Here is a 24,127-nt window from a genome sequence, read left to right as displayed (position 1 = left end):
AGACAATGACAACATTGTGTGCAATAATTTTAAAATATATGTTTCTGTGTGTTAGATCAAGTTGCAAACAATGAAAGATCTCTCGATAGAGGAGAAGGGTTAAAACATAGAGAGCAAAAATAGAAGGTTATTTAAATACATGCAAGTTCCCTGATCCTGACAACAGTGCAAATTTTGAATGTTATTTAAAGAAATGAAAACTTAGGAATGGTGGTTGTTTAAAGAACAACTATTCCTTTAAGTATCATTGGAATTAAAATGTGGTCATTCAACTTTTACATGTTTTACAAAGTGAGATGCATTTGAAAATCAGTATGATTGAATATGTATGACTTTATTTCTATTTTACATTATGTAATATGAATTCTAAAAAAATGCAATAAAAATATTTGAGAAAATAAGTATGATGAAGTTGTTGTTTGTCTTTCGGCTTTTTCCCGGTAAGGGGTCGCCACAACGGAACTCCGGTCCGCTAATGATTGGCAGTAAATTTTTACAAAACGCCGAGGTGCCAGCTCGACGCCCAACCTTCAACGAAGGCACGCCCATTTACGCACGCATGTCTTTCGAACACTACCCAACCGCGGGGAAGACATGCAGACTCCACACAGAAGGCACTCGCAAGCCAAGCCAAGAATTGAACGGGAGAACCTCTTGCTGTGAGGTACCAATGCTACCGCCGTACCACGAGAAAATAAGTATGATGAAGTATCAGTACTTATTTTGTAAAGGAAGAAAAGGGCTTTCTGTTTTTTTGAAATTTTTCATTTTTCTTGAATCGTTGTCATCTTTCACAGTTCTGAAGGTATTTGGTTTTACCTTTATTATGTAGATATACTTTTATCTAGAAAGAGTTTGATGTCATTTTTGCCTTTTGAATTTGTAGTTCATTTAGGATGTTGTTCAAGACTTTCTTCATAGATGAAGAAAGAAACCAAGAGGTAGACATAATTCTCTTACTAATCCTGTAAAAGTGCTGCATGTGATGGAGATAGAAGGCTCTGTATCCAGGAGTAAAAACAGAACAGCAGTCATTATCACCAAAGTCATATAATGTTGCCCAAGTAAGTAAAAATAGAAAGCAGAGAGATTTTTCACAATGATGCACTTGTTAAATCCATATTAGAGGAGTCAGTTTTGCCCTTTGGTGATGGATAAGGGGGATGACCATATATTTTTGTTTCAGGTTTTACACATTCAGAATGTCAGCAAAAGGATGGGGGACATAGTCAGTACTACTGAAAATATGGAAGTAAAATGGATTTTGCATTTAGGAGCACACAGAGGTTTGGGCTTGAATTATAGTGTTCCATTAAAGCCAGTGCTAAAATCTAGAAGGTTAAAATAAAAAATAATAATACAATTTTAACAAGAGAAGACTACTTAAACACATGCAGGGCTTTGCATCAACATGACAGTATTTCTTGAGTTGCTTTTAGCATAGATATCATTAAAGACAAGCATTTGTTGAGATATATGTATTAAAACATGTTTTACTAGGTGAACAACGTGCATTTATTAGGCAGAATATATGTATTTAGGTGCTGAGTGTGTACTGCTTATACTTTTATATATTTTTATGCTTATATCTATGCACATAAGTAGTTACTAAATGGGAAACATGACTATATGTATTTATTCATTGACTTTTTATGTATTTTATTTATATTTATCCACATGTTCTTGTCTTTACATTTTGTGCATGTGGTTTTTAAACAGAGTTTTTCTGACTTCAGCAGTTAACTAAGGGCAAAACGTAACCACAGTAATTAATTGATTGCTGAGTGCTGAATTAAATTTTAGTGGTAGGATTGGTTGTTTTAGTAATGAATTAAAGTATTTAACTGCTGTCGCTGTTTGAATGAATTGTCTAATGAAGCAATGGTTACTATTATGAAAGCACTCACCATTTTGTATTAAAAAAAGATTTTACTTTGTCGTGGTTCATCTTCTTTATTCTAGATACCTTCATACTGGGCACCTGTGTTTCAACATTTTCAACTTCTGGGCTAGTTTGGATTTATTTGTTTAATACCAAAAACTTGTTTAAGGAAACTAAATCTCAGGACACTAAAATAAAATGGCTATAATTATATATATCAATATTTAAAGCTAGTATGCAGAACATCAGAGCTTCAAGTGGTGAGATAATTACTAAGTCCCTACCAGCAATCATTTTTCTAAGGACTTTAAAGATACAAGGCATGTAGTAAATGAAGATGCTGATCCTTCTTAGTTAAAACTTCCCATTGATTACTATATGAAAGAAGTTAATGCAAGCCAAAAACATCATGGTTAATATGGATAAAATAAGAGGCGTAAGCCGAGGTACCGGATGCACCAGTAAAGTTCTTATTCCGTCTTTATGACTGTGCGGTTTGTGTTTTTGGAACTATTTTCGAGGTGTGTTTGAACAATCCAATACCTGCCACTCTGCAAGCCAAGGGTGGTCTATACATTAAAGAGAGTATGTTGTACTTGGTGTTTGCATGAGGTTATATGTCTAGCATTTTAGCAGCTAAACAGAGACTATACATTTACTGGACATCTGGACCATGAAACACAAATTCAAGCATGAAATGATCTTCTGGACCTTTAAAATTCAATGAAAGACTCTAGTAGTTTACCCTGAGGAAATCATAAGAGTGGAATCCTTGGTCTCACCATAAACCAAAGCTGGATGACATCAAATTCTGGCCAGTCATCTAAGCAACAGGAGGTACTTAGACCTAGACCACAGAACATATCTGCTGAGGTGGGATTTAGAGGTGTGCATCTTCTGTGACCAAGTCATTTTCTGAAGCAGAGCAATGCTACGGGCTTAAGCAATCAATAACTGATAAAACAATCTTCTGATCCTGCAGTAGTTAACAGCAAACTTTCATTCAGGTGGGCTGGGTTGCAGCCTGACATCATTTTATCAGTCTTTGTGAAGACGTTGCAGCTGAAGCATTAGGCCTGTGCCTCTCTACAGTGGACCCTCCACTGATCCTTAAATGAGAGACTTTCAGTCATTGCCATTCTGATAGTATGGTAAGCCAGGAGTTTCTCTAGCTGGTGCCTCCTGGCGGAGTACCTTAAACTCTGGACATTTATGCAAAGTTTTCCACTGTGCTCCTGCCAAAGGTTGTATAGACAATGATGCTGCTACTCTTGAATGGTAATTTCATACCTACAGGGACACCCTTTACATTTTCTTCTATACAGTGTAGTAAGAACTTTTTGCTCAGATATGTCATGGTTAAGATCCATACGCTGTGACTGGCAGAAAAGAAGTGGTGTTCTCAAGGGCAAAGCAGGATTATATAGTAACTACTTGATGTCATGAAATGGTGACAGAAGTGTGGTCCTGAACATGACAGTGCCTGTGAAAAAAGGGCAAACTGTGAATTCCTGATAGTATGGCCCCAACCACTGATCTGTCAAAGAAGTCCTCTGATATTAGATAATTAGATTCGTACACAGGATGTCCTGGTAAAAGCTACGAGATGGTGGGAGCCCAAGCTCTTGCATACATAATAACAACAAGATGTAGAAGACAAGATTATAGAGTGCATGAGCAGCAGGCAGAAGAGGGTGGGTGGTAACAGCTCCTCCAACAGACTTGTTACTAGTAGAGTGCACAGGCTTCATTCCTTGGGCCACTTCTCCTTGACATTTACTTATTGGAGGTCAAAGCTAATGTTAAGGGATTGTAGTCGGCCAAATATACAGATGACTAGAAACTTAGTGCTTCAAAACCTCCCTAGAGGACACCTTGATCCTATAACACAGCCTGTCCCAAACAAATGGCTGTTGCCAAAACCATGGACTCAAACCATTGGGCAAGAAATGTGCAATTGTATCCTTCTGCAAGCAAGACTGTGTTTAAGTATCACATTCACAACCCCCCACCGAAACTGTTCCCATAGTTAGACATCTGGAAACTTATGCTGATAATGAATTGTTCTTTGTTAACCCCAAACCCACTATTATAAGGAGGTCCTTTTTCATCACCCAACTTATATCTAAGGCTAGAGTATCCAGATCGAGGGATGTAATGTTCCTCGGTACCCGGTACTCATTTGGCCAATCATTCAGTATAATGTCTGTTTTGGTATGTATGTGCCCAAACACTTGTCACAACTGGAATGACTGCAATGCTTCCTCACTAAAAGAATGAAAGACCTAAATCATAAAAACTGCGCAAAACATCTCAAAGCCTTGACTCTCTTTTCAATACCAGGCTACTGAAAGGTGGCCTCTGCATCATGTATTGGGTCTCAACAGACTGTTCTGTCAGAACTATTATATACTCAGAAGTCCAATGGTACCAGAACATCTGCTTAAGGGATTCCAAACTATGTTGCAAGATTAGCACAATGTGCTGAAGGAATATGTGTGTATTACTGAAAAATGCCTCTTTTATGGAACCCGCTTTCCCTCACATGAAGCAATAGGTTCATAGGTTCATACTAGGCTATCTGCCCTAGGGCATTTATAAGCCTAGCCAGAGTGTGTATGGCTTTCGCCACCCATTTTAAATTAATTTTGCTATGCTCTTTTTCGAGGTTAGTATACTGTGCCTCTGTCTAACAGTGACACAGAAGTGATACCCGAGTTAAACCTACGATCTCCCATCCACTCATCAAGATTCCTCTTGAAGAGAGTCAATGAGGGACTCTGCCTAACCTGGACTGGGATTTTATTCCAGAGTGAAGGGAGCCTCTGGGTTATGAATCTGTGCCTCCAGCATGTCCTATTTATTTCAGTGCTGAGGTTCAAGTCCCTTGAGCGCGTAGCTCGATGGGATTTGGATTTTCTGAGATGCAGCATGTCCATTAATTCCGGATTGGACATGGCTTTATACGTCAGGCACAGCTCGCCTCTGAGCAGGCGGTATGCCACTGAGTAGAGCTGGAGTTTCTTTAACTGGGCAGCAAACAGCATCTGTTTGAGCCCCTTGATCCTCTTGGTGAGGTACTTTTAGGGTCTTTCCAGTTGCTGCAGGTGTCTGGTAAGGTACATCCCAAAAGGGGCATTGTACTCAATTATGGGCCTGATGAGGGATGAGTAAAGAGGCACGATGACGTCCCCTGATCTAGATGTGAATCCCTTTGTGATTAGGTGGGCTATATAAAATGTTTTTCTAACCACTTTGGCCACGTGGTTGTCAAATGAGAGATTGCTATCAACTTGGGTCCCCAGGTCCCTAATTACTTCTTCTGTACTTAATGGATTACCACCTATGTGGTAATTTGTGGGCACTTTGTTTTTGCCAAAGGGGATGACTATACACTTTTTGGCGTTTAGCTTGAGGCCATGGCTCTGGCACCAGTTGTCTGTTTCTATGAGGCCCTTTTGGAGGATGCTTGTGTCGGCTGGAGAGTCTATTATGGCCCAGTTTGCAGTCATCTGCGAACTTGGTCAGCCACAGTCCTTCCACGTTGGCCTGTACCTCCGAGAAATATATACCGAACAAGAGAGGTCCCAGGACTGAGCCTTGTGGGACGCCACTTGTAACTGGTTTGGAGTCTGACATGGCTCCAGCTATTCTAACCATGTGGGTTCTGTCCTTGAGCCAGTTTGCAACCCATCTAGTGACATAGGGGTTTATATTTAAGCTGGTGAGCTTATCTATAATGCCCGAGTAGGGTATTGTATCGAAGGCTTTTGCGAGGTCCAGGTAGGCTGTGTGGACCACCTTCCCCTTGTCAATGGCCTTGGTGACTGTTTCAAAGAAATCGATCAGGTTTAAGAGGCAGGATCTGCCCTTAACAAAGCCGAACTGGGTAGGATCCAGTGTCTGTAGGTCCCCAATATCTTTATTTATAAGGTCCATGATGATCCTTTCCATAGCTTTGCAGACCAAGCTAGTGAGACTTATGGGGCGATAGTTTCCAGGATCCATTGAGGCACCACCTTTGTGGAGAGGGACCACTGTTGCTGTATGTCACTCTTTGGGTACATATCCTGTAGTAAGGCTGAGATTGAACAGTAGTTTTAGGTTTGGGTTTAGCTTTTCTTGGAGTTCATGTAGGACGCAGTCCAGGACACCGCCTGGTCCCATTGATGCTGTGTTTCTTGCTTTGGAGAGGGCAACTCTTACCTGAGCATCTGAGATGTCAGGGGGGCAGCACTCTGCTGGGATAGATATTAGCCCTTTTGGTGGGGGGGGGAGTTTGCGCTGAACCTGTCAGCTAGGATGTTGGCAATGTCTGTGGGTTCGGTGTATTTTTTGTCATTTTGGACTAATTCTGAGCATATCTGGGAATTCCCACCCAGGTTCCTAACATAACTAAAGAAAGCCTTGTGATTATCCTTAGTGTCCTGTGCAATTTTTCTCTCGAAGCTGGCCTTAGATAATTTTATGAGTGCCCGTAGTTTTTTGCTAATACTGATCAGAGATGCCTTCCCTTTTTGGGATTTTGCTCTATCATGTAGTAGCTTCCTCCTTCTATTGTATAGTTTGTTTATGGCTGTGGTCCACCAGACAGGATGTCTGCCTTTGGAGGATTGGGTCTTGGTTTTATTTGGGATTGCATGATCCATGCATTCCTGAAGGTGTTTATAGAATGCGTTTATAAAGGATTTTGCAGTCTGGGCCGTATTATCCACAGGCCCGGGGGCTTTGAAGGATTCCACCTCGGTTTTGAGGAGTGTGAAATTTGCTTTAGAAAAGTTTTTCACTGTGGTTTTCTGGGCATGGGGTGGGGTCGGGATGTGAATATCCAGTGAGATTAGTTTATGGTCTGATCTTACCAGTGAGGGATACACTTCTGGTCTGGAGCATAGAGTCCCCATGTTGGTGATGATCAGGTCCAGTATGTTTTCCCCTCTTGTGGGAGTGGTAACAAGTTGTTCCATAGCATTTGAGTTTATAAATTCTAGGAACCTTTGGGCTAGGGTGTTGGAGCTAGAGTAATGCTCCCAGTCTATGGTTGGGTAGTTGAAGTCACCCAATATAATGGTGTTTGGAGAGACCTTCATATTTTCCAGTGTTCTCAGGAAGGCCGAGTGGGGTTCCTGGGTTTGGGAGGGTGGTCTGTAGCAGGCTATAAACTGGAAGGCAGTTTTACCCACTGTTAGTTGCACATGGATAGTCTCTGATGCTTCGTGCTGTGCCACCAACTTGGAGGTGTGGGTATCTTTGATGAATATTGATACTCCCCCTCCTTTTGTGGTTTGGTCCAAGATTTGGGGCCGAAAAGCATGGTATGAGGTATAACCTGGTAGTGGTGGGGTGCTCTCGAGAGCCTTGAACCACGTTTCTGTTACTGCACAGATATCGATGTTCTCCATGCTAAGGAGAGTTTGGAGTGCGTGCATCTTGAGGTTAAGACTTCTGGCGTTGAGTAGCATTACTCTTAGTTTCTTATCCCTTGTGATACCTATGGAGGTGGGTTTGTCTTTTGAGCCTTGCCTAAAAAAGGCACTATGGGGGTAGCAAGAGCCTTTGCCAATATCCGAAAGCCCAGGGGTGACAGGTGCAAGCCGTCCCTAGCAAAGCATTGTGGCTTGTCAAGCATGTCATCCCAGGCTGACAGGCATTGGATCCCCTTTGAATGACACCAATACTTAAGCCAGTTGTTGAAATTGATAATCTTGTCTTCATACTGTGGCATCATTCTTGGTGAGGGTAAGATGCTACTCAAGGTCAGGGTCATACTGGCCTGGGCTACATGCGCAGAGAGCTCCTCTATGTCTCTTTTCATGTAGTCCAGGGAGGTACGTCTCAGGTCATTCACACCAGCATGGACAATGACTGAGTGATGTTTGTACTTGGCTTGGAGTGACCTGAGTGCTTGTGTTATGTGGCGGATCCTAGCGCTCGACAGGCAGCTCACCTTGACCTTCTCCTTGTTCAGCCTGGTGAGTGGGACGTCAGTGTGCCTGATGATAGAGTCACCTATTACAAGTGTATCGAATGTGTTGTTTAGCTGTGACTGTTCGGCACACTGGCTTTGTGAGCTATGTGTTGCACGTGTTTTATTTTGGGGTAGCGGTTGCTTGGGTGTCTGCTTTGGAGGTCTCTGCTGCTTAGGCAGATTTTTATTTAGAACCTCCAAGTATGTTTTTGTGTGTTTATGTGTTTGGTTTGCTGTCGTGGTAGGTCTATGTGAGACTGGAATTTTAGTGAGTGTGGTTTCCTTCTCCTCCTGACTGGTTACGCCAGTACTGAGTTGAGAGAGCTTAGCCTCCAGTTTGGCTATATGGTTGCATCTCTCACATGTGTTGGAATTTGTTGGGAGGAGGAGAGGGTTGTCTGTGTACATGATGCAGTTGTAAAATTGCCTCAAGATTCCCAGATTCACCAGCTGGACTGGAGAGGAGATTGACAACTGACCTTTGGACATGCTAGAATAGTATTGGGAATTTCTTTATAATTGAAAAAAATGGCCAATGGGGAGCAAGGTACTCCAGGGGGAGTTTGTGAGGGTGTAGTCCTTTTAATTTTTTAGTGCTGACTTATATAATTGCTTTAGTGAGCAAGTACCAGGTAACTTAAATGCAAAAATGACAAACAGTAACTTTCTTTCAAGTGAAACAAGGAAATAAGTACAGTAAGCAATGCAGATATCACTAGGGATCCACAGAAGCGCTGAAAAGCCGCATTTTAGGTGGAATTAGCTTTTCAGGGAAATAACAAGCATAGGAACAAAACTAGATTCAGCAGGCCTGGATCTAGTCTATGCTACAGCAAACAAGGTGTACCAATTACAGTAAGAAATAATTCAAATATGCAGGCACTATAAGCCTTTAACCAGAAATTCCCAGCTCAGAGGGTTAGAGTCCAGCCTCTTCTCCCACAAGAGTGCAGACCATGAACCTTTTTAATGTAAAATAACTGGCCTGAAGCCCAGGTGCTTAAACCAGAACTAATACACTTTTAGAATAACAGACACTGAGCCCTCAATCAGCAGTTCCCAACTTAGAAGGATGTAAGCTACCTGTCCTGCCACCACAGTGCAGCCCACAAACTTTCCTAATGTAAAACAACTGGTCTAAAGCCCAAGTGCTTAAACTAAAAGGCTTAGAATAAGTTACACCAAGCAGTAATAAATACAACTGAGTACTTTTAAGATGACGCAAAAGCAAAATAAAGTAGGAAAAAACACAAATACAGTAAAAGCAGGTACATTTTTTTTTAGTGGAAAGAGAGAAAGGAAAGAGAGAAAGGAGTAGCCAAAACTAAGCTGACTGGCCTTCTCAAATGTTCTCCCTGTACTGGGTGGAATGAAGTAATGACACTAGACTGGGAGGAGGGTCCCAGATCAAATTTACACTAGGGGCGGGCAACTGCAAAGCCACAAACTATAAAAACTCTATACCAGCATGGAGGGAGGGTGGGAAACAAACTGCAGAAATGTTTCACAGCTGAAAAGCAGCAGTGAGCCTTTAAATGAAAGTTTTAAACAGCTAAAGGAACCTCTAGAAAAAAAGAGTTTACTGCAACCAGTTATCAGAAACAAACAACCCAACAGATGCTTAATAAAAGTGGACAATTTCCAGTTAATACCTCACACACAGTGAAACTAGCTAGAAAAAATATAAAGTACACAAAGTGCTATAAATAAAGAAATAAAGAACAAAATAAACAAAAAACAGGATACATAATGTTATATATTATAGCTCCAAGTTTCCTCAGTGTCCTTCCTTCGATCAGTTCACTGTGAAATGGCAGAGCATTCACAACTGAACTTTTTAGGTAACAGAAAGTTGAAACTTGAGACAGCTTTTAAGAAAGAAATCTCAAAAGAACCAATGAGGTGCTTAGTCTGAGCTGTAGTCCAGGTGACCTCAGTCAGCCAATGACCTCAAACAATTCTCTCTCACAGAAATGCCTGATGGCTTTGGCCAAACCAATGTCTCTGAATATGTGCTCAGACACACAGCCTCCACAAACACTAGGCCCAAATACAAGCCTGAATATGGAAATGCTACAAATATCCCCACTACTTAGAACATACTGCAGAAATGTTTCACAGCTGAAAAGCAGCAGTGAGCCTTTAAATGAAAGTTTTAAACAGCTAAAGGAGCCTCTAGAAAAAAAGAGTTTACTGCAACCAGTTATCAGAAACAAACAACCCAACAGATGCTTAATAAAAGTGGACAATTTCCAGTTAATAACTCACACACAGTGAAACTAGCTAGAAAAATACACAGTACACAAAGTGCTATAAATAACAAAGAAATAAAGAACAAAATAAACAAAAAACAGGATACTTAATGTTATATATTATAGCTCCAAGTTTCCTCAGTGTCCTTCCTTCGATCAGTTCACTATGAAATGGCCCATGTATTACTCATGGCATTAATTATTATTAATACATGGCAATGTATTACTCTTACTCTATTCAAAACGTAACATGGATGAATGGATGGGTAACTGCAAATTCACACGACGGTTTGGCATACCTGTCCCTCACTGATAGGTGAAACATGTAAGTACCCAACACATTCTTGTGTGGCCCATCTTTGGATATTCATAATGCAAATTTTAATGGCTAATAATTACTATGGGAATGCACGACTAGGCTTCCTATGATCTTCACCGACCAATAGAATAGTAAGTACCTATGAACTTATAAAGCTTCATTCTTTGATAATATGAGACGTAATGCAAATACACTAAGTCATGACAATTCAAACAGATGAAAAAGGATAGGTATATGTGGCCCATTACACAGAATAAAAAAAATAAATAAATAACCATTAATTTAAAACAATAAGTGAAGAAGAAAAACACCAATGGCAACCAAAAGTCAGAAATGAATAAAACATACAATGAAAAGAAAATAAATTAGTTCAACTACCACAAGCCAAAACATAAACTTTAATAAAATAACAAAGTTAAAATAGATAAGTGTTTTCGAGTTACATTAAAGCAATTCATCAGATCTATCAAAACATAATGAAGATAGCTATTTAAAACACAACTGTCCACTCATCATCCACTTATTTGTGCAAATCCCATTCTGTAAGGTGAATGAAACCAGCAATAGAAAAAATCCATTTTAGTGTTGCATTTCAATACTATGTGGATGATGATTGGACAGTTGTGTTTTAAATAGCTATCTTCATTATGTTTTGATAGATTTGATGAAGAATTTTAATGTAACTTGATAGTGCTTATCTATTTTAACTTTGTTATTTTATTAAAGTTTATGTTTTGGTTCATGGTAGTTGGACTGACTTCTTTTCTCTTCATTAACTTAAAGCAATGGAAATGGCCACAGAGTACGAGGAACAATTAATGTTGATGGGAAAAGATATACTTCAGGCTCATTTACTGGGACAAAACCAAGCAGAATATAAGATAGTTTGACATACTCCCTGAGGATGAATGAAACAACTTATGTAAACTAAATGTAGAACACAAGAACAAAAGCAGCAAAATACAAACAGATGAATAATCTTTTTTCAAAAACCCAGAATGGTTTTTTCTTCAGATAATGATGAGGTCTTTCCAAGAGCGAGGTTAAGAGCTTTACCAGCAAGCTTTGCTAATAAACTATATATTTATTCTGAAGACCCCTTGTTCCCTGTTTTTGAAAAATATGATTATTCAGCTGTTCTTTGTTTCTATACTCTATTCTATCTATTTTATATTATTTTTTTTGAAGAGTCGTTCATTCCGCTTTGGTTTCGTTTGATAACTTATGTAAATTATTGGAGGACCAAGAAGTGGATGAGATTATACAATGATGACATTCCAAAAACTGCAAGATGAGTGGATAAACTGATACATTAGTTTTGTAATGTCTGTAAAGAATGTTTTGTCACAGTTACTAGAATATGTTATACTTAATGTCAGGACACAACATAAACTGTAAAGGGACAACAGCAAATTTAATTATAAAATGGAGGCATGTGGCAGAATATATGATAATACAGAATTTGAGCTAAAGTACAAATATAAGTTGCTGATGGTATGTCAGAGAAGATCAAGTGAAAATTATAACATGACAGGCAAACTGTTCAGAGTGTATCAACTGTCTTGCAGCCACTGTTTGTAAAACATATGAATTCAAAGAAGCATAATTTGGCTTCAGGTGATTTGGTAAAGTATTTGACAATAGAAAGACAGATGGATAGACAGATAGCTAGCTAGCTAGATAGATAGCACTTTTTATTTATTACTGCTCTAATAGCTATATGCTATATATTTGATTTATTCATTATTAAAGAGAAAGTAGTTGAATCTTCATTAAAGTAGCCATTTGTTAATGGCTGATCATAGACAGCAAATTTCAATGTGCTAAAACAACCACACCATTTAACCCTCTACCTGTGATTTTCAGGCATACCCTGTTTCCAAGATTTTTTCTTAAACATACACAATGTGAATATCTATAACTGCACATAAACAAGTGCAGTACTAGTACAAAAATAGTTGATGTTAGGCAGGGTAATAATTTTTCAACCTCCTGCCTAGGTCATCCACCATCCTGGCTCATACATGACTTGTTAACTGTGCCCAGCTGATTTGCAGAAATATCTCCCCCACACATACAATTACACACAAACCAGCACATGCACACTGCTTAGCCTAGAACACAAAACAGCTTCTGTGGCTTTGAGTACTATGCAACTTGTCTAGGAAGTCCACCAAGCACTGTTTTGTATTAGTATCTCCATATGTTTTATGCTATGAGAAAAAAGAAATGATGGTACCCAGTACCATACTTAACATTGTTCAGCTCTTTTACATGTACAGTCTAAATGTTACATGTGGTTTGGATCCTTCTGATGACAAAGTGTCTTCATTATCACAGAAATTCACTACAGGTAAATTGAGAAGAGATGCTCATGATATAAAATATATGATTAATAAGTTACTCAACAATACATTACTTCAAGTTATTTGCTGGTATTTCTTGAAAGAAATATAGCTTCCTTAATAAAAAAAAAGTCTTGGTACTCCAAAGTTAGATGGAATTGACAGGTAGCATAGCAAAAGTTAAGCCTTCTTCCCTTTGACATATCCACATCTGAAATGATTCCTCAGGCAGAAAAAGGTAGTCATCGAGGAAGAATGTGAAAAAAATAGATATAGATAAACTCCTCTAAAAGGACATGAAGAAATATAGGTTCACTCCACCCTCATAATACTCTACACCCTTTACGTGCTCTCTCCTACTTGAAACAAGAAGTTATGTACTCACCATAACGTTCAATGTATGTAGTCCATCTCGCCTTACATTCTTATCCGTGGGTTCGGAGATGAACCTTAGCTCTGACTCGGCCATACTCTAGCTCGAAGACTTCAATTGGCTCGTGACTAAGAGGTATCCCATCATGCAACAGGTCTATTCCCTAGATCTTGTTTGCTGCAAGCTCACACACGTACACACTGAGAAGAAGAACAACCCCAACAGAAAGGACTACTGACACCTAGACACAATACCCCAGATCCTCCAGTAGGGGGAAGGAAGGAGGGTTAGTAAGAAAGGCAAGATGGACTACATACATCGAACGTTATGGTGCGTACATAACTTCTTGATGTTATGTAGTCCAATCTCGCTTTCATTCTTACCCGTGGGGGACAGCGTCCCTAGCACCTTGATCTTGGGTGGCCCAGTGAAAAATACTCGAGCACCGTGGAACCAAAGGAAGATCTGCCTCTAGAGACAGTGACTAATAAAGGTATGAGGTGAAGCCCATGTTGCTGCAGCATAAATATCATCCATAGACATCCTAGCCTGAAACGCAGTTGAGGTAGCCACAGATCGTGCAGAATGAGCCTTCACTTTAAAGGATAATTCTTTGCCATCGGAAGCATAAATAAATGAGATGCCATTGGAGATCCAGCGAGACAAGGCTACCTTAGAAACAGGAACCCCAAGTCTAGTGTCTAAAAACGAGACAAACATTTGAGCTGATTTCCTGAAATTATTTGTCCTATGTAAATAGAAATGCAATTGTCTATGAACATCTAGCTAATGAAACTTAAATTCTGCCTTGTTGGACAATTCAGGAAAAAACACAGGCAACTCAATGGACTGGTTGATACTGACAACAGAGGCAACCTTTGGAACAAAAGAAGGGCTGGTTCTTAAGGAGACCCTATCTTTGCGAAACACCAAATAAGGAGGCCTAATCGATAATGCTTGGAGTTCAGAGACCCGCCTAGATGAAGTTATGTCTGCCAAGAATACTGTCTTCCATGACAAGAATTTAATGTTACACGTAGCTGCAGGCTCAAAGGGAGATGACGTGAGCTTCTGTAGTACATAATTGAGGTCCCATGTCATCACCAGATCAAAGACTGGAGATCAGAGAAACAATGTCCCTCTCAGAAAAGCCCTACAAAGCCTATGAGCCATAATGTTGGGCTCATTAGCAATGTGAAAGGTGCAAATCGCTGCCAATTGTACTTTAATGGTTGCTGCAGCTGAACCCTGACTGAATAGTTGAGAAAGAAATTCCAATATTGCCAAATAGGCACTGAATAAGGATCAATATGTCTCTCACGGGCCCAAATAGAAAATCTCCTCCACTTACTGGAATAAATCTTCCTGGTAGAAGGCTTGTGGGAAGATGATAGAATATGGACCACTTCCAGGGAAAAATCATGAAGGCTGACTAAGGATGGAACTGGAACAGCCAAGCTGTCAACTTGAGGATCTGGATGGAGGGATGGAACTGTCCTGACATATGTGTCAGCAGATCTGGAGCTGGGTCCAGAATCCATGGCTTATCCATTAGATAGGGTTGAAGGAAGGGAAACCAAATCTGACAAGGCCGGTGTGGGGCAATGAGGATCATTTTGCTTCCCAAAGACTGTGCTTCCTGAATGACCTTTGATATGAGAGGTAATGGTGGAAAGGCGTAGAGAAGACCGGAGGGCCAATCGTGAGACAGAGCGTCCCTGGGTGTCTCCCCCTCCGGGGGGATAAGGGTGAAGTAGCTGCTGCATTTGGCACTGAGGGAGCTGGCAAACAGATCGAAGCAAGGCTGACCCCATCTGTGGAATATCTCTTCCGCAACATAAATGTTCAGGGACCACTCGTGAGGCATTAGGATAGCTCTGCTCAGCCTGTCAGCAATCACATTGGACTTCCCCTGTATGTGCGTTGCAACTAGAAAGCATTGGGAAGACACCACTCACTGCCATACTCAAAGAGCCTCTCTGCAAAGGGGGTATGATTTGGTTCCTCCCTGTTTGTTCAGGTACCATAGCACTGACATGTTGTCTGAGTGGACTGCAATTGTCCCTAGAGGGAGAAAGCTCTGGAGTGCTTGCAACGCTAATAGCACTGCTCTCATCTCCAGGACACTGATATGCAAATGGATCTCGTGATCCTGCCATGTGCCTTGGACAGTCCTGCCAAGATAATGCCCCCCCACCCGATCTGGGAGACATCCGTGGTCACCGTGGCAACTGGAGAAGATAGGACAAAAGGCTTGCCCACATTGAGATTGTTGGCCTGAAGCCACCAGCGTAGATCCCGCTTGCATGTGTCCGTAATCAGAACAGAATGGGAGAGTGGAAGATGCTGTAGTGACCACTGGGTGAAAAGCAGCCACTGAAGAACCCTCATGTGTAGTCTGGCAAGGGGAATTAGCATGATTGCGGCAGCCATGGTCCCTAATAACTTCAGGATCACTTTTGCTTTGACCTTCCTCAATGGTAGTAAGGCGTAGAACTGCTGTTGTAAAGCCTGAATTCTCTCTTCTGGAAAGAAGGCCCTGATGAGCACTGTATCTAGCTCAGCGCCGATAAAACTGACATGCTGAGAGGGCAGCAAGGCAGATTTTTTCCAATTTAGAGTAATTCCTAACCTTTGGCACAGAGTAATGGTGGCATCCCTGGTCTGTAACAGTAGATGCCTGGTGGTGCCAGAAAGGAGCCCGTCGTCCAGGTACAGAAACACTTGGAATCCCTGATGTCTCAAGTGAGCCGTTACCATTGCCATGCATTTGGTGAACACCCTGGGGGCTGTGGTGAGACCAAAGGGCAGAGCGCGAAACTGAAAATGACTGGCTCCCAGCCGGAAGCATAGATGACTTCTCGATGCCCAGTCCATCTTGATATGGTAGTAAGCATCTTTGAGGTCAATGGAGCAGATCCACACATCTTTCCCTAACAGAGGAAGTATAGACTGTAAGGTGACCATGCGGAACTTGGACTTTTGTACATGAAGGTTCAATCGGCTGAGATCCAAGATGGATCTCAGGTCCCCTGTTCTTTTCGGCACCAAAAAGAATCTGGAGTAAGTCCCTAATCCTACTTGGTTCTGCGGGGACAGGCTGGATGGTTCCCTTTGAAAGCAACTTTTTTATTTCTAAAGTTGCGGAATCCCTTTGACTGGATGGAATGTCTGGGATTCTCTTGGTTGGCAAGGGAGGAGAAGAGAATGGAATATGATAATCTCTGGAAATTATCTTTAATGCGCACTTGTCTTGGGTGACGTCTTGCCAGGCTTCTGGGTATAAAGAAATGCAACCCCTGACTGGCTCCAGAGATGCATAGTCAGGCCTCCCTTCAGGAGCGCTGGTAGGGAGAACCATGAAAGGAATCACGGTCCCCCTGGTTATGCGGGCCTCCTCTGCCTCTAGGGCGGTGTCTACCTGAATTTCCACCCCCTCCCCTGCCTCCAGAGGGGGAATCACTTTGTACACCCTGAAAAAACCTCTGCGACTTTCTGAACCACATTTTCCAACCCTTCTGGCCCTTGAGGTAAGGTCTAGAAGGCATGTAAAAATGGACTCACACAGCAGACAGGGTTTTTCCTTCCTGTTCCCACCTAGTGAGCATGTCCTTCACCTTGGTTCCGAACAATGATGAACCATCAAAGGGAGCATTGGTGAACGTAGACTTGAAGGCCTCTGCGAAATTGCACAGGCGCATCCAGGAGTATCTCCTAAGAGAAACTCCCGAACCTGCTGCCCTACTTGCTCCGTTGGCTGTGTATGAGATCAGCCTCCTGGAGGAGTTGGTAAGGGAATTTAGGGTAGACATCTGTGCATTGAACTTCTGTGCCACAGCATCAGAAATGTTACCCTGTAGAGAATCTCCTAGCTCTTTTAGATCTCTCTGGAGCCTTGTAACATGCGTCAAGTAGTTCAGCGACCGCAGAGTAAAGGCCGCTAAGGCAAACACATGCTTCCCATACCTGTCCATAGCCTGGGACTCTTTGTTAGGTGGATGGACAGTAGACGAAGTTTCAGCAAGTTCCTTCTTGGTGGCCGCTGCCACCACCACGGCATCTACTGGAACACCTTTATTTAGATATTCCTTGTCAGAGGGGGTGGACAAAAACTTATTGGGTCTCCTAGGGACCAGTTCCACAGTGTCAGGAGTTTCCCACACCTTTCGACAGACAAGATCTAGTAGCTCATCAAAAAAGGGAGAAACCCAAGAGCCGAAGGGTTGAGACCCAAAAGCCTTTAGGAACACCAAGTCATCATCAAAAGGGGATTTGGAGGGTAAGCTGCCTCTCTGCTTCAAGATCTCCAGGATATCAGAAAAAGAGATATCTTCAGAAGACGACTTGGGGGGAACCCCCTGACTCCTCGAGGTCAGTGTCTGATGTGAGAGACTCATCCGGGGAGTCAAGATGTTTCCTCTTACACAATCTCTTTCTGGCGGGTTCCTCAGGCAAAAACTCTGGGGAGACGTCAGAATGTTGGGAACCACTCATGGAGGTATCCTGAGGCTTAGGGTCTCCGCTGCACATGGATAGAGCATGGTCCAAAACCGACACCGGTGCTGGATGGGGCAGAGTATCAGTGCAATAGGATGCAGCTGATGACCTGGCCAGCATGCTCCTCATAACCTCGAAGGCTGATCCCCCCAGCTCCGAAGGCTGACTAACTATAGAGGAAACAGTAGTAGCCCTCGGCGCCGAGGAGATGAGGTCTGAAGCAGATGTCGGGTCCAAGCTCACTCGAGCTGAAGCACCGAGAGGAAGGCTCTGAACCGATGAAGATCAATCCGATCCCTCCCTCTCGGGTCCGACCGGAGAATCATGGACCCACGACCCCGTGGACGGAGCCAACAGGGTCGGAGTGGAAATTGGAACAGAGAGGCCAGACGAGGCTACTGGAACTGACCTAACAGCACCCGATGGAACTGACAACTCTGGCTCCAAAGGCTGAGAAAGGCTTGGAGGAGGAACAACAAACATTGAAGAGGCCATAGGCTCCAGAGCCGACTGGGTCAGAGCTGAAATCAATTTGGCCAACACCGATGACTGAAGCAGTTTCTTCCCCACCCTATCAATGTCCTCATTGGAAAGGGTCCTGGAAGACCTGGAGGATAATGTAGGAGATCTGGATCTCCCTACAGAACGGGACTTGTGTGAAGGAGAAACCGGTCGAATAACTGGAGACCGACTCTGAACCAAAATATCCGTGACTGGCTCTGAAAGGCTCGGAGCCGATACTGACCTAGTCAAGAGACTACATTCTGTCAGCACCGAGGGCAATAGAACCGAAAAAGGAGAAGCTGTTCTAGCAACTTTCTCTGGCGGCTCCGAAGAAACAGATGGAGCCGGAGAGCGCTTCTTAGAAGTCTTTTTGTCCTTTTTAGCTGGAGAAGATAATGCACTGGAAGACTAAGCCAAGTCTTCCTTGAAGGAGTGTTTAAGCTGTCCTATCAAAATGAGCTTGTTCTTCCTCTCCTGTAGCACACGAGGACTGAAAGAATGACAAAACAAGCAGGACTCTTGGAGGTGAATAGCCCCCAAGCAGAACATGCACACAGAGTGCCTATCAGTTAAAGACATTTTATTGTTGCATTCAACACACTTTTTAAAGCCCGAAGGCTTGTGTTACTTAGAATCCTTGGACATGCTGAAAGGAACAAAGCAATATGTACACACACTAGACCCAACTAACCCCGCACGAGAAATAGACTCTCTAACTAAAACGGCCTAGAAACCAGCAGGAAAGACAACAGGGAGGACTAGGTCCTCTAACTTAAACAGGCCTAGCCCGAGGAAACAAAGGCAGGATAGCACCATTGGCCAGACACAACAACACTAATGCTAACAGAATGGAGCACCAAACCAAAGACCACACAGAAACGATGGGGAGGACTAGGTTCTCTAACTTAAATGGGCCTAGCCTGTGGGGAAAGAAACAAACGGGATACCAAAACAGCCAATGACAAGGCCACAAAAAACAGCAAGAGAAACAAACAAAGGCAGTAAAACACCACTGCCGCACACACAGAGCTATGAAAATAGCTTTTTTGAGCAACAACAAATCAACAGTTTATAAAAATTTTGTAAACAGTGTCTAATGAGCAGTAAACGAGATCTGAGGAATAGACCTATTGCATGATGGGATACCTCCTAGCCACGAGCCATTTGAAGACTTTGAGTATGGCCGAATCGGAGCCGAGGTTAGGCTCCGAACCCACGGGTAAGAATGAAGGCGAGATTGGACTACATAACATCAATTTTTTTCAGGTTTCCAGGAGCTGGAATAAAGGAGAGAGCTATTATCCTAAAGTGTTAAGACTGGTGCTGATACATTTTTCCCCACTGTGTTGACACACACACACACACACACACACACACACACACACACACACACACACACACACACACACACACACACACACACACACACACACACATACAAAGACAAATTTTCCATCAGATATTTTAACTACTACCAAAAAATAGTAACACTTTACTGCAGATTCACTTTAATTTGAAAATAAATAGCAAATATACAAAATGGATTTCCCCAAAGAATAAACTTCATTGTAGGACCTGAAGATGACAACAATTGTACTAGTCAAAACATATGAAGAAGCATGCGTTCATGTAACTAATAAGCAGTGCATACAGCAAGCAAATCAGAATGTACCATTAAAAATACCTACACATTCTGAAGCATCGCCTTGCTCGTGAGGACTCATTCCAGCATCTGTGACCAGACATCCTTTGGAATCTTCTCGTTTAAATCGATGCCCATTTTGAATTGTGGTACTAGCACAAGCTGCAAAGTAAGTTTGAAAAGTTTCTTACTTACTGAAGTCTATTTTTTCTAAAATTTTCAAACCATAAATTATAAAACATAAAAAGTTAAGCCTTCCATTCCAAAAAAAAGCATAAATACGTTTTATATAAATCTGGTTTTGCATGTCAGTAGTTGGTCACCTTGTCAGAGTATATTTCACCAAATCTCAGTCAGGTTGATTAATGGTACTTGGCAAAAGCAGTCATTTCTCAGGATAATGCATTCACTCACAGCAGAAAATATATGTGTGCTTTTCATTAGTTTGAAAGTTATAAAAAAATTATTATCAGTGTTTGTTCATGCAAGTATGTTTTTCCATGTGACAGTACTCCAAGCCCTTCATTGGAGGATACATTCTTCCCTCTTATATGCAGGCATTTTGGAGGTAATTATGTAAAGTACAAAACAGAGGGATACAGGGAGGAGAGCCCCTTCCCCAGCAGGACAGCGTGATTACGTAAAGTACAGAATAGAGCGATGCGGGGAGCACAGCCCCTTCCTCAGCAGGAGGGCGTGATTATGTAAAGTACAGAACAGAGCGATGCGGGGAGCACAACCCCTTCCTCAGTACAAGGGTGTGATTATGTAAAGTACAGAACAGAGGGATGCAGGGAGCACAGCCCCTTCCGCAGCAGTAGATCTAGGGGGGGCTCCTTCTAACATTTTTTTTCTACAGTTTGAAAGTACTCTTCATTTGAGAAAATTATATCAGCAACATAGCCGTCAGCTTTGCCAAATTGTGCGCTAATGAATTAATCCACAGTCATACCGTAAAGGAGTACATTGACATAAGAAATGTAAACTGTGTTTTACAAAAAAAATCTCATATTACTGGTGCTGATATTGTATAAAAATGGGAAAATACAGTATACCCATTCACATTTCTATACATGGCTACTCTATACTGCTAAGCATTTTCCACAATTTGCTTTGAATTCTAATAAATACACAAGCATAACAGACTTACCATGAGTAAGATATTTCATCATGGATCTTTTAATTTGAAGAACTATAAAACTCTGAAACTTACTGTCACATCCAGTGATGGAAATTTTCCATTTATTGTTCAAGCATATGTATTATAACATTACATTATAACTGGATGTCCACCTACTTCTCTGCATTTTGTTGTAATACCTCAGCTGTACATCACTGATGTACTTGCCCAAGGTCAAGACAGAGTCTGAAAAGAGTTCTGTACCAGCCCACACACAACTGGTTAACAAACACATGCATATACAGTTAGATACGTACATACATAAATGGTAAACTTGTATTTCTTCTATAACGTGTAAAAGCCAGCCAATATGAAACAGAATATCAGTATGCAAAACAAATTCTGTATCTAACCTCCAAAAATGACAGCTATCTCAAAATGAAGGTATTCTGGAAAGATATAGACAATTCACATCTAGTACCATTATGTTACAAAAGCCATCTTTGGATGTGTGTGTGTGTGTGTGTGTGTGTGTGTGTGTGTGTGTGTGTGTATATATATATATATATATATATATATATATATATATATATATATATATATATATATATATATATGTGTGTGTATATATATATATATATATATATATATATATACATATATGTGTGTGTGTGTGTGCATATATATTGAGGTTATAGAGCACCTGCAAAGAGAAGGATTCAATGTAGAAAATCCAATACAGAAAGCACCATAACAGGATAAAACTGGTCAGGTGCCATATCAAGATGTTTTGACGCCTTCCACGGGAAACCAGTTTAAACATTTACTTGAAGCTAGACAGCAAAGAAATGAACAGGAAACTGTGGAAACTCTGCAGTCAATGTTGAGGAGTGATACGCCAGTGAGCTCTGGCACCAAGCATTTGTTTCTGTAAGGCCCTTTTGTAGAATATCCACATAATTTGGGGATTCAATAATGGCTCCCAGTTTGCAGTCATCTGCAGACTTTGTTAGCCAGAGTCCCTTAGTGTTGTCCTGTACTTCAGAGAAGTAGATGCAAAACAAGAGCAGTCCCAGGACTGAATTCTGAGGTACTCCACTTGTCACTTGTCTGGAGCTGGATTTGGAGTCAGCTACTTATATTGGGTTCTGTCAGTAAGCCAGTTGGCAACCCATCGAGTGATGTAGGGATTAATGCCCAGCATAGTAAGTTTATCGATGATTCCAGAGTGGGGGATGGTGTCAAAGGCCTTGGCGAGGTCCAGATAGGCTGTGTGGACTGCCTTACCCTCATCCACGGCTCTGGAGACTGATTCGAAGAAGTCAATCAGGTTCAGGAGACAAGCTCGGCCCTTCACGAACCTAAACTGGGTGAGGTCCAGTGTTTGAAGGTTGCTAATATCTTTGTTTATAAGTTCCATGATAATATGTTCCATGGCCTTGCAGATCAGGCTCATCAGACTGATGGGAAGGAGGATCCCCCCTTGTGGAGTGGGATAACTGTAGCTGTGCGCCACTCAGTGGGCACGAAGCCTGAGGTGAGGGTATGATTAAACATGACACTTAGGTGAGGTGCCAGTTCATTTTGTAGTTCATGTAGTACACAACCCGGGATGTCATCTTGTCCCATGGATGCTGTATTCTTAACTTTGGAGAGTGCGTTTTTTACCTGTGTTGCCATTATTACCAGAATTTGGCAATCTTCCGGTATTGAGATGGCCCGTTTAGGGGGTGAGAGGGGGGTGAAGTTGGCACTGAATCGATCTGCCAGGATATTGGCAATATCCTTGGAATCAGTATATTTAATGCCATTCTGTTGAAGCTCAGAGCAGATCTGAGCATTGCCGTTTAGATTCTTGACATAGCTATAGAATGCCTTGTGTTTGTCTTTGGAATCTTTGGCAATTTTATTTTCGTAACTAGCTTTTGAGGATTTTACAAGGGATCTCAGCTTCTTACTGAGGCTGGTAAGGGAAATTTTTGCATTGTGGGATTTTCCTCTTTTCTGCAACAGTTTCTTCCTTTTGTTGTAAAGTTTGTTTGTGGCAGGGGACCACTAGACTGGCTTCATTTTTTTGGAGGAGAGCATCCTGGTTCTATTTGGGATGGCACGATTCATGCATGAGTGGATGTGCTCCTTTTCCCTAATCTCCTTTTCTACTTTTCCTCTTTGTCTTATTTTTTGTATTGTAAAGTTTTCCATATCTGGATTCCTTTGCCTGTATTTCTCTTCAAATATCTTGGGTGCTGCTCTTTTTGTAATGGTTAATTTTGCTTTTTCCTTTGCATAAATATTACACCATATTAAATCTTTTTCTTTCCCATGTCCATATTTCTTCTTCAGATGTCTCCTGATCTTCCTGCTTCTCCTTATTTTGGGGACTCACTCCATCATGCTGTGATGTAGTCTGTGTTAGACCTTCTACATAAATCCTTCATTTTGCAGGCACTCCATAACTCCAACTTCTATTTCATTAACTTCTGCTTTACTAATCTTTTCCACATTCCATCTTTGTGATATTAGTTTTTTTATTGTAAACTTTTCCATGTCTCCATCCCTTTGCTTATATTTCTCTTTAAATATCTTTAGGGGTGCCTTCTTTATATTAGTTAACTTGGCTTTCTCCTCTTTTTCTTTCCTGTGTTCATATTTCTTTTTTATAGTTTTTAAATATCTTCTAGTTTTGTTGTTTATATTTTTTCACTTCCTCAGATGCTTCTTTTTCCAAACCGATCATTTTTTCTTGATCTATATACTGTTTTTCAAAAATCTGCTGTATTAATGAACACAAATTTTTATTTGAAGCTTCTGACAGTTTTACTAGCAGAAGTATTTTTCTTTCCTCTAATTTCTCTCTTAATAGTTTTGTATCTCTTGTGTCTGGAAATTCTGGGCTTATCCTCAGTAGTCCACTATATCATCTTTATGGCTCTTCTTTGGTCAGTTTTTGTGATTTTTCTGGACTGCTATTTCCTTCTACAACGGGGGGCCCATCCTCCCCTTGGGCCTAGCCTGACCCCATTGTATGAATGTTTCCGTATTTTGAGATTCTACACTGTCATGTTTCCCAGTCCTGGCACCAGCGCACCTACCAGGATTGGGCACTTTTTTATCCTGGGTCTTGTGCACCCAGCTATCTTTTTGTTTTTGATTTAGTTCTGTCCATGATGTATGCTATATAAATACAGTCTATATATCAGTGTCGCCTGAGATTTTGTTTAAAACAGG

At 41.4% G+C, this 24,127-nt stretch overlaps 1 protein-coding gene across 1 annotated transcript in view; it reads right to left on the bottom strand.

Annotated features, from left to right (window-relative positions):
• Positions 1 to 24,127, bottom strand: part of DOCK11 (dedicator of cytokinesis 11) — a 1,858,863-nt gene that overhangs the window by 902,968 nt on the left and 931,768 nt on the right. Inside the window, exon 34 of the mRNA XM_044057487.1 lies at positions 19,826 to 19,941. Within this exon, the coding sequence (XP_043913422.1) occupies positions 19,826 to 19,941 (116 nt within the window). The remainder of the gene's footprint in view (positions 1 to 19,825; positions 19,942 to 24,127) is intronic.

The sequence above is a fragment of the Protopterus annectens genome, chromosome 15.part0 (genome assembly GCF_019279795.1).
Source record: "Protopterus annectens isolate FY-2018-M chromosome 15.part0, PAN1.0, whole genome shotgun sequence".
NCBI lineage: Eukaryota > Metazoa > Chordata > Ceratodontiformes > Protopteridae > Protopterus > Protopterus annectens.
Note: the sequence above shows the minus strand (reverse complement) of the source record. Positions and strands in the feature narration are given on the sequence as shown.